This window comes from Argiope bruennichi, chromosome 5 (assembly GCF_947563725.1).
Source record: "Argiope bruennichi chromosome 5, qqArgBrue1.1, whole genome shotgun sequence".
Taxonomy (NCBI): domain Eukaryota; kingdom Metazoa; phylum Arthropoda; class Arachnida; order Araneae; family Araneidae; genus Argiope; species Argiope bruennichi.
The window spans coordinates 90,792,470-90,805,152 of NC_079155.1; the positions used below are offsets into that span (position 1 = coordinate 90,792,470).

The 12,683-nt window shown below is 28.0% G+C and overlaps 1 protein-coding gene across 1 annotated transcript in view; it reads left to right on the plus strand.

Annotated features, from left to right (window-relative positions):
- The first annotated feature begins 6,730 nt into the window (after positions 1–6,730).
- LOC129968899 (cell adhesion molecule 2-like) overlaps positions 6,731–12,683 on the plus strand; it is a 177,988-nt gene continuing 172,035 nt past the window's right edge. Inside the window, exon 1 of the mRNA XM_056083234.1 lies at positions 6,731–6,834. Coding sequence (XP_055939209.1) covers positions 6,786–6,834 — 49 coding nt within the window. The 5' untranslated portion in view covers positions 6,731–6,785. The remainder of the gene's footprint in view (positions 6,835–12,683) is intronic.

The following is a 12,683-nucleotide window of genomic DNA, read 5'->3' on the forward strand; positions in this document are numbered from 1 at the left end:
AACATTCAAACTATTTCTTATAAGATTATCAAGATATATATAGCTGAAAACAGTAGATTTATCTATAATGGATAAGTATTTTACTTATGCGTCTGTGTCTGATAACTTCAGTCAGATATTCAAGTTATGATGGTTGTCCAATTGTAAATGAATGAAAACTAGAACATTAATCGAATAGATGATCGAAAGGAATATCAAGCATTGTTCTTAATAATCCAAACAAAAAGGAATAGTATTCTCCCTAACCATTAAGAACAATCCAATTTCTCTACCAACAAATATTTTTCCTTTACATATGGGCTGATTCAAAAATATGCATCAGAATTTGATTAGTATTTTTCTTCCTTCATTAAATAAGTGCTATTTTAATATTAGTATCCTTTTCTGTTTAATCAGTATATATATGATAGTAATTATTTTTTAGTGAGAGAAACTAGAATATTAAATTAATGGTTGGTCGAGGAAGTCATTTGATCTTACTTCTAATTACTTGAAGAGAGAGAAATCCATTTTCTGCTACTTCTTTAGCAGTATTAGTCCTTAATATAAGTGCCACCCATTTACTGAATGCAACTGAATTTAAGTGTTTTTAACTTTTTGAAATCTTTGTCCAATATAATAGGAATGTGAAAAAAGTAGCGTAATTTTTTTTTAAATACATCAACTATTTTCATATCTTGAAATATACTACAAGAGAACTTCAAAATCAAATAAAATACGTAGAAATGCAATAGAATAAAATGTCTATAATTAGGCTCGATTAATATACAGATTTCAACCTTGATTCAAGGAATTTTAGAAATTATATCGAAAAAATAATAACACTCCAGAAACACAGAAATAATATTAACTTAGAATAGTATTAGTTAACAGAAAAGAGCTTGTTTTAGTATGTGATAGGAAATTAATATAAACATTTATCTGTCACATTACACATTTATCATATGAATAGATAAAAATATGCAATGCGAGAAAAATGCTTCGATTTTTTGGAAATTCCCTAATATGTCCAAAGTGGATACTGTCTCTTTCTTCAACGTAAAATACTAAAGAATTGACACTGACATCAGTTTGTCTTTTCTGAATTTTGTCAATGTACCAACCTTACTTCATAGTTCTCAAAGCTTTCCTGTAGCTGACTTTTGGCCTTTGGTGAGAATAAATCCTTGTCTCATAAATGTCTATTAATGGTCAAAGAGGTCGATTCAGTGATAGGTACACGTTGGATAGTTAATCATGATGAATCAGGAACAATAACAGCTTCATTAATCGTCCTTTTGTCTTTAATTTTCTTTTTATCTGTTTTGTTCCGAAACTTTTATTTGCTCACTGGTCATAGTTTTGATGCTGAGACTTTATGGGAAAGACACAATTGGAAAACATGGTACAAGTCAATTTTAAGAATTATTTCACGCTCCTACAGATAATTCTAGAAATTTCATAATGTTTGATATATTTTCTTGGCTAATGTCTGATATATATACCAACCCCTTTTGGTAAAACGGTGATCGCTTTCTCGGTCAGTTCTTCCTGATGTACCATTTTTGGTACATGATTTTTTCTGGTATACAGTTATTGCAAGACTTGATAATATTTAATTTAGTTCGAACTTTCTATGCACTGAATCTGCTAATATTATTATCAACTAAATTTCATTCCTGTAAGCATCTTCAGTAACAAAACATCCATGTTAATTCTATTGTATATATATATATATATATATATATATATATATATATATATATATATATATATATATATATATATATATATATCATTATTGAGGTAAAAGGATTTTGTGAAATAAACGCTATAATGGTTAAGGTAAGATATAATGGATAACATTAGAGCATATTTAGAAAATCAAGGTGATTGACATCACATTTATGAAAATGATTATATTTATCTAATACTGATAATTAATGATTTGAAATATCACTAAGAAGAAGGTACAAAGTACAAAGATACAAACGTACAAAACGACTGAAATACTAATGATAATGAATATTCTAGAAGTCCAGATACATCACCATATGAATGATTCTGAAATAAATCTATAAAATATATATATTAAATAAAGGAAATTTAAAAGTGTTTGTTGGAAATATTCCTATTTTGCACAAATGGCTAATCCTATACCATTAGACGTTTTCGAAGTATTTGATATGGACATTTAGGAAATATAATCAATAAAAAATTATAGATATAAGAACACCATTTCATGATTAAATCATGATGAACGAGAACATATTCAAACCTGAAACAAAATTGTCGATAAAATTAGAAAAATGAATATATGGATTGTTTTTCTGGAATTATGATATAGGTATCCTTAAATAATTAGAGAAATCGGATGATATAGGAATGAAATTTTTCATAATTCATCAAAAGCATGCGTAACTAAAGGTCGAAATAGCTAATAAATTAAATATGATATTTTAATGTGTAAAATGGAAAAAAATTTAATATCAAAAAGATTGTTGAAAAAATCGTAAGATAAAGAAAGTGTCACAGTAATCTGTAAAGATAATTGTATATTTTATCAATATAATGGAAGAGAAATGCAAATTTTGAACTTCCTGGATGGAAAGGATGAAATGATTTCTTTTTTTTATTATTATTTCTTTCTAAATATTGCTGCAGCCCATTTCATATCATCTTAATCCCTACTTTCTGGCTTAAAATTAGAAAACTTCAACACTTACAATCCATTTAAAATAAACAATCGGATTTTAAGCATTTCCTTTATCATAACTGGTAGATATTTCGAAATCCATATTATTTGAAATATGTTATTTATATTTCATTATTTTATGTTTGAAGCGTTATCGATTTAATCTTATCTCTTTTAATTATTTAAGAAACCTTCAATGAAAAATCAAGAAGATGTGTGTGCAGGTATTGGTGTTATATAGGACAGACCGTTTAACATAGACCTACCAAACATGGCCTGGGTATAATTTAAAGGAGGAAGTATACATTTCGAAGAGAATTTTTAAATTTTAAATTATTTGAAAATTAATCCAGCTTTTTTAAGATTTTCTCATAACTCTCTTAAATGCTACTAGCACAAAACAAATTTTTATATTATTTTAAAAATTTAAAGAAGTATGTCTTGGTAATGAAACTGATTTCATTGGCGTGAAATTGTTTAATTTAATTTAAAATGATTCTTATTTATTTATTTTTTGCATAATTTTGAAAAGCAGTTTTCCTTATTGCAATAAAATTCAAGCCATTTTCATTGTTTTATTAAATATTTAATCATGTGATTTTTTTCATTTTGGAAATCTAAGAAAGAGCGATTCTGTTTATCGTCTACGTTATTATCATGAAGTATAAGAAAACGTGAAGATAGAATACCACAGAAAAAAATAACATTATAGATTATAGTAAAATTATAATATAGATTACACGTAAATTTATCGCTTAAATGTCATGGAACTCGAATCCAATGAGGGTTCATGTACACAATAAATAGAACAAGTGTAAAACTATTGTGATATGGATTTAATGAGATATTATAATGGGTATTAATGGATATCATGGATTTAATGAGTGCTGTAATTGAATGCTTAATATTTCTTTTAAAAGGTATCTGTCTACGTCTAAAAGGCCACTTTTGGTCAAAATTCACAATTTTTTTTATTTTTTTATTTTAAAGTGCATTTATTTAGCTTTCTAAATCTGTATTTATTTTTCTCCTACGATTGATAGAAATGGAGATATGAAGATTTATGTAATTCAAAAGAGTCGAAAACGAAACCGGAAGTGCTTACCGGAAGTTGAATGTTTTTCGTCGTTTCATCAAACATACGCTCCTAAAATCAGAAATTAATTATTTTTTTTAATTTATACAAAACTATATGCAAGCCACCTAAATTTGAATTAATTTTCAGCTCTTTATATACAGAAAAGATTGGCAACAGCTGCTTCTCGAACATTGTTTACGTTTGAAAACATCTGCTCGTCTCGTGTTATATGTTTATTTACTTTGCTTTTTCGAGTGAATACAGCTTAGTTTGATTTGAATATTTATTGCTTTTTTTGTTTAAAAAGTGTTTTAAATGGGTGGAAAAAGCATTAACAGAAGTAAGAAGCGAAAGTTTCATGGAAATAGGCATTCTTCTTCCATGCAAGCTGAAGCTCTGTTGGTGTATCAGATTCAAAACAAAAGACTTGCAGCGAAAAGAAACTGCTGAATTCGCAGTTATGTGAAGATAATGTTCCTGATTTGAAAACAAATAACCTTTCTGGATTTCGAATTATGGATATCGAGATATTAATAAGTGTTTTTACTCCTTTATGTTGTCCTTTATGCTTCAAAAGCAACTTGTATTTGATAGAGGATTCTACCTTTGGATTGTGTTCGAATTTCTGCCTCAAATGCAAGAATTGCTCCTTTTACAAAGGTTTTTCTTCATCTAAAAAGAAAAACACATCCAATGAAATAAACACTCGACTTGTGTGTGCACTTAGAATCATTGGAAAGGGTTATACGGCTGGAAAGAAATTTTTTGCTACCCTCAATTTTCCATCTTTTCTTTCCAAACAAGCATTCAGAATGCAGGAACTGAAGCTTCTTCGTGCTGCTCGTTCTGTTGCAGAAAATTCAATGAATATTGCTGCTACTGAGTTAAAAGACAATAAAAACCCTGCTGCTATTACTGAATGTGGTGTACTGAATGTGTTTTCATCACTGAATGGAGTAGTGAGTGCAATCTCTGTGACATGTGGTAAGGTGCTGGATATTGAAGTGATGTCTCAGTTTTGCCAATGGTGTCACACGAAAAAGCTGAATTTATCATGTGCATCAAAACATCAGTGTGCAAATCATAAGGGTTCATCTGGAAGTATGGAAGTGCTTGGTGCTTACAGAATATTTGAGCGTTCCAAGAGTTGTCGTAAACTCATTTATTCACAATACTATGGAGATGGTGACTCTAAGGGCTATGATGCAGTTAAAGACATTTATGGGAAAGATTCCGTTTCAAAACTGGAATGCATTGGCCATATTCAAAAGCGAGTAGGCACTCGTTTGAGAAAATTAAAGTCATCGAATAAATCTCTTGGTGGCAAAGGGAAATTAACAGACTCCTTCATAAATAAGTTGCAAAATTACTATGGGATAGCAATTAGAGCTAATGCAGGGAATTTATTGCAAATGCAGAGTGCAACCATTGCTGCATTTGCTCACACATGTTCTAATAATAAACATCCCATGCATGGACAGTGCCCAACAGGAAAGGACAGTTGGTGTAAATATCAACGTGCAATTTCCTGTGGAAAAAAATTCAAAGAAACAAATGCAGGTCTTCCAAAGAACATTATTAAAATCATTAAGCCAACATATATGCAGCTATGCGATCAAAACTTATTGAAAAAATGCTTACACGGTAAGACTCAAAATGCCAATGAAAGCTTCAATAATCTTTTGTGGACAATAATTCCCAAAAACACATTTGTGGAGCTACAGACTTTACGTTTGGGAGCATCAATAACTGCAATAATTTTTAATGATGGATTTTATGGTCTCTTGGCAATTTTTTTTGAACTGGGAATAACTCCTGGGGATTATACCCTGAGACACTTCCTTTCTCTTGATAAAGAAAGAATCATCACGTCAAAAAGGCAGTCATTGGGTACAACAAAAGTTGCCAGGAAAAAATTAAGAGCTGTTAGAAAGAAGAAAACAGATAAAATTGTTAACAAAGAAGGTGTATCATATAAATGTGGTGAATATTAATAAAAATGAAGAGATATATTTTTCATAAAACACAATTAAAAACTTTAAATGCATTTTTTGAGGAACTTTAATTTTGTAAAAATTTTGATACGCAAAACATGATATCTCAAAATATTATGAATATTTTTTAATGAAATTTTGTATGTATGTTATTTATACTATCCTAAAGGCAATGAACTAGGATTATAGTTTTGAGATGAATAGTTTTTTATTTAGAGCTCATTAATGTTGTTTATGCATAAGAATTTTGATAAATTTTCAGTTAGGAAATACTCGAACTGCTATAACTTTCTTATAAATGCAAATATTTCTTAGATCCTAGTTCATTGCCTTCACTAAAGCTCTAACTATATTTTGTAGAAAAAGAATTTGAAAATTTTGATTAGAATTCTTGTTAGGATGTTTTGCGTTTTACACCAATTTTCACAGTTTTTTACCCAAATTTCCCCATTTGACTGAGTTGCAAATTACATAAAACTTTTTAAATGGTATTATTCATTGTTTTGAATTGCAATAACCTAAAAAATAAACTAAAAATGAAAATTAAACAGTTTTTTCAAAAATTTGTCTTCGCACGTAGACAGATACCTTAGGAAATTATGAAATTCTCTGGAAATTTAATTGAAATTAAAAACAAATCTATATTACTCTGAACCATCTGGTCACTAAAGACGCCTAGCCACTAAATAAATGTCCTTCAAACTATTTATCTAGAAAAATTACTTCTGTCAACTTGTATTGAAACAATAATTCCTTGGACTTTTATTGAATTACTTTACTTGTCTGATATCAGTCTTTATTCTCTAAAGCATTTACAACCATTGATAAATGATTTCGTGTAGCGAAATCATGAAACAGCAATTTCGTCGCGTGTTTCTATCCGAAACCGAAACCCCCCAAATAAAAAGCTCCCCCTAGATGGCTCTGCGTGCCTTCAAATGTTCGAATCATAGGGATCGTGGCTCACTCGACTCGCGGCTCCGAGAACCATCCCACAGCTGATGGAGTTGCCTGATAGAAGGAACTATTACTTTTCAACATGCTTTGGAAGTACGCATTGACACTGGTCTGGATAATAGTGGGAAAAGGTAAGACTTGGATTTTTATAAAAATCTTGGATTTCTTACTGTATTAGAAGAGCATAAATTGTACCAATATTATTTCCGTTAAGAGTACTGAAACTGATTGGTGAAGATAAGAATTTATTGAAAAGCTATAGTGGAATGGATTGAAAATTCGCGGATAAATAATGGCAGCCGCGTAATACACATTTCCGGTTACTTTTAGGCAAAGTAATAACATTTTTGTCACATAATACTATACATGATTGTATGAAAACTCAAATCTTTCAATATGAAAATTTACTTCGAAATGGGATATAGGCATCATTTGTACAGAATTTAGAAATACTTTCTTTCTAGGAAGATTTCTTTCCAAGAAATGGTTTTTAAAACGGCTGGTAAAAGAAAAATACTAATTATGAAGTTATGAAATTTAATTAATGAAAGAAAACACTCAGAAGGATTTAAATAAATACATACAGGCATATTTCTTATGTAAATCCAATGTTACTATAGCTTTTGTGAATGAATTATTTATATATATTGCGATATATAAATATTTCATATATAATTAATATTTCTGTATACATTTTGATAAAAACAAATGCCCTAATCTTTATTTCTAAATACATTTTAGATAATCTTGAAAGCAAATTTTCTAATATAAAATGAAAGACCTAAAACATATTACATAATGATGTACAACATATCCATTTGTCAGATATTATTTTTCATAGTTATCATACTTTACGGTATTTAAAAAAGTTTACTGTCTCAAAAAACGGCAACCTTTTCAGGAATAATTTATCGAAGCTGAATAATAACAATGCCGACTGGACTCTAGTATGCGTCAAATAAAAATTAAAACTTAGCTTAGCTTTATTTTATATTTGATTTCAAATAAATTACGATATAAATGAAAAAAGAATCCAGTTTAGTTAGTAGGTTTTCTAGATTATATGTAAACTGATAGATACAATAAACCATACTGATAGATACAATAAAACATAGATAAAATATATAGATTATGTGAACTATATTCAGTGATATCTATTTCAGAAATCTATGAAATAAATATCATATAACTTGAACTGCTATTAGGTAAATATGAAGTATTAGCTAAAAAACCAACTTTTTGAAAAACAATTTAGATACGTTTATCCCATTCTACCTTACACGATTGTATTGAATTGGCTTTTTTTTAATGCTTCGGGAATCATTATCATTTGTCGTGATCTATATAATTCTTAATTTGCATACATATATATATATATATAGGGAATTTTTTTATTGAATTTATATTTTTTCTTCTGTCTTCTTTTATCCGATATATTCCTAATTAGTTATTTCTTTTAAGGAATTTATTTTCCAGGTTTCTTGAAACATACATTAATGTATTTTTTCAATAATATGTATTTTCCGAATTCCATTTTTTTTCTGAAAATATTCCGAATAGCATGTTAATTTTTCGTTGTACTTAATATTACTTACTATTGAGTTCGTTTCAAATGAGATGAATGTATAAATTGGTTTCATTTTGTGAATTGGTTGGGTTTCATTCAATTTCGAATGACTGTTCTCCTTTTTAAAGAGACAAACAATCTAATAATTTGTATTTAATAAAAAGAATATTTATATATTTTATGTCAAATATACGATAATGGGGAGTTACCCAATCTTATGCTGTCTAAGAGAATCGATATTTGATGAAAACAATTAATCGGTATTGTGAGCAGATTGTGTATCATTTAAGTCATCGATATTCTTCAAGGAGCATTCTTTCTTCTTTTAACTACTTGAACCTACCTTTAGGGAACTCAATTTTGGATCAATCAATTATTTTAGCTATTATATTATCTTAGCGTTTTATTTTTAGCACGGCGGTGTATCGTTGTCATTTCTGATGCACATATTTTAAAAAAATTATTCTTATAAGACAAACAGATACAAAAATGAAGCAGCATTTCAAGATACCACACATAATTTATCAAAGTGTTGAAAATGAGAAAATTTTTCGAATAATGGAATTTGAAAATAATTAGGAAATTATCTGAAACTTACTCACTAGCATTTTAAAATAAACGAAGACAGCTGCCGAGCCAATGTAGATCATCGTAGCTGTATTTATGTTATGATCATTGCGATTACCATAAGTATAATCGATTATTAAGGATAATCAGTCGTCTTTTGTTTTCGTAGGCTAGGTGCTAGCTAAATATTTAAATGTAGGCTAAATATTTTGCAAAGATATATTTTAATGACTTCCTAAATATTTTGTAAAGATACATTTTAATGGCTTATTTAGCAAAAGAATTTTAAACTACAAATTTTGATTGACGCATAACCCATACTGTTATTATAGAAGCCTTACACTCTTCTGTGCATTATACTATGAATTTTTCCAATATATACATTCAACTAAATTATGATAAATATCTTCAGTACTTAAATACATGTCAATTAAAAAAAATCCCCATTTATTGGTCCTGAAGTTAAACCATAATTATAAATACATAAAAATCTCAAAGGTTTTACTAAAAGTAATTTTTATACCGAAATCTATTCGAATTAATAAGACAAATATCTACACTAATTAGTAAGAAGATGGAAAATAAGAGAATTTTCATATCTTGTTCCTTAGCGATGAAATAAATCAAAATGAAATATTAGTAGCGATATTGAAAATGATTGGAGTTTTACTTCACCAATTAAATACATAGCTGTAAATTACATTTCCAAAAATTCATGCAATAGATTATATTGTATATAGTTTACAAAAAGTATAGTAATTTTCAAAAAATTCGAACTCGGGATTTTGAAGAATTTCCATGTTTTAGACCACCCTGAATTCGAAAAACACATTTTTTAGAAATTATCTGTCCATCTGTTTGTGACAAAGATAACTCAAAAGCGATTTGAGCTAGACATTTTAAGTGTGATGTCCGGTCTTTATACCAAATTTGCATATTTCTATTAAATTTTGAGTAAAATCTGTTCAAAGGAAATCTGTCTGTCCGGTTGTTCGAATATAATTTAACGCGATAATTACAAAACGAGGAGAACTAAATAAATAAAATTAGGTACCCATATTTAACATCTATAGTGTAGATTCCTGCCAAAGTTTGAGCCAAATCCAAATACGGTTTGACTGTCTATCGGTCTGTACTTTCAGAAGCATGTAATTTGTCTTTTTGTCAACATGCCAACTTTTAACCGTCTATCTTAATAAGTTTTGGAGTTGACGTGTTAACGGAGAAATAGAAAAATCTAATGTCAAAAATGTGCTTTTCGAATTTAGAGAGCTCTGGAACGTGGAAATTCTTCCATATTCCGAGTTCCAATATTTTGTCTCATACAATTTTTATCTATATTTCATATACGAGAAATATAAACAAATTACAATAGAAAGGGCTCTAAAAAGAAAGTTGAAAATATTTTACTGCAATATTTTTCTTGAATACTTTATAAATTACTTACTTGCTTCATTATTTTATAGATAGTCATGATCAAATTCTTCGTCTTAAATATATAGATATTACCCGTTGCGTGTGATGTTGGAACAAAATTGTAAGCATTACTTCTATCAATAGCACATTAAAGTATTTAATATGTATGAAATCTCTATTCAAATACATATTTTAGAAGTAACTAAACGCAAAAACAATATAGTGTGTTAGGTGATAGTTTGCTTGGTACTCATATTATTTAACTAAAAGCACGCGATTCCAAATAAGTTCATTCTAAATTTCATTGAACTTCACTATACAAAATAAACAAACTTGGAATTATGATGTATTTCATAGTTTGAAGCAGACAAAACAAGAGTTATGTTCGAGGCATTCGGTATGTCTGACCGTTTGACAACCTTATAAAAAATGAGAAAAACAATGAATTATATATATTTGAGGTTTTACGTATCGCTTAAATTGCAAATGTATATATTCTCCAAATGTGTCAATGTACACAATTATACACGGCTATATGATTTCTTTATATTTGCAAAAAGACAAAAACTGAAATATATATTATAAAGATTTTCCAATCAAAGCATGTAAAGGACAAAGAAAAAAGCATATCATACGTATTTTTAATTATTGCGTATATTTATTCTTCGTTTATTATTGCTGTACACATTTATTACTTAATATCACACTTATAATTGTACTTTGAAACTCATAAGTAATACAAAATGTGTAAATATTTATATTCCTGTGTTTATTAAAATATTCGTTATTGATAAAATTATTGAATGTATGTACTTATAAGCAATATATTGCAACTTTCATAAGAAATTCTGCAGCATATTTCACATTGTTAATTAACTGTTCCAATATTTACTCTAGCATCTTCGAAAGAATAATTTTTAGTTATTGAAATATTGTAAATATCGTTATTTTAGAATCGCTGTCTCCGCTGTCGGAAAACAAACACTTAAACCTGTCAATACAAAATATAATTTTAGATGTAAATAGTAATGATTTGTTTAAAAAATATAAAAAAAAGACTGTACATATAATTATTTGTTTAAAGAAGTATAAGAGATAAAAATAGAAAAAAAATTTGTCTCTTTTGCACATTGTAAGCATGGTAATATTTTATGCCTTTATATTAAGCCTAAAATATAAGAATTATTTATTAATTTAATAATTATTATAAGAAGACGATTTACAAAAAAAAAGCTTTAGATTATTGGCTTCTTTTCCATTTTTTTTTCATATAATGATCTTAAATCAGGTATAAACAATTTCTAAAAGCATACCGGCATAAAAATATTTAATAACAGAAAAATACTTTGCATAATTTGAAATAAAAATTTTCGTATTTTTCCTCTATGTATATATTTCAATGGAATCCTTCATTTATTAAATAATATATTTTCTTCCATGTCACTATTATGCTGGATATTAGAGATCATATAATAATTAGGCTCGAACAATTCTTCTGTAAAATTTAAAATGCTTTTTTAAAAGTTTTGAAAAAATTTTCATCAAAGAAGATGAAAGAAAAATATTTTTAACAAAAATATTTGTAAGATCTCATTTGTTGTTTTCGTATTATTTTTCCCAGGTATTTTGGAATGAAAGGAGATGATTTAAGAGCGTGGGAGTTAGCAATTCATTAATTAACAATGCATTTTTCTTAATGAAACAAGTTAGTGAAGAATCGCATAAATATATTCCACAAACTTTTATTCATTTTTTATAATGTCATTTAAAAAGAACGAATGAATAAAACTCTTCTTCTGCACTCAGACATTAATGGATTTATGGCTGAAAATGCTTCAATTCTTAAATATCTTTTTCTTCAATGAGTTCAACTAGATTAGATATTTTAAGCTAACTCGTTTTTGTATGTTTAATTCATATTTCTTACGTCACTGAAGGAAATTCAAATTTTCAAATAGATATTAAAAGTGGATATACGGAATGTGTAATTCTTCTTTTTTTTAACTTTTTAATATCTATCGATTTCAAATTCATATCAGTCTTTAGAAGTATTTAATAAACGCTATCGAAATGCAGGTTTGTGTAATATACTTTTTTTCTTATCGATTAAAACCCGATTCCTGTTGACCGAATTTAATAAAAAATAATCACCTAAAAATTATAGTTAAATTATTAAGTCTACTTTTATTCCAATTTTATCATGTGAGAACATTATTTTTTTTTCGCTTGATGTTTCTGGAGTCTCAAAATGTGAAGGCAACAAATTGTTGAAGCCTCAAAATGTAAAGGCTACAAATTGGCTAGTTACCTTTTTTTTTATTTTGGAGTCGGCTTTCACACTATAGCTTTTGAAATATCTAATGTAGTTTTATTTTGGAGTCGGCTTTCACAGTATAGTTTGTCCACTATCAATCTTCTGGTAATGTAGTA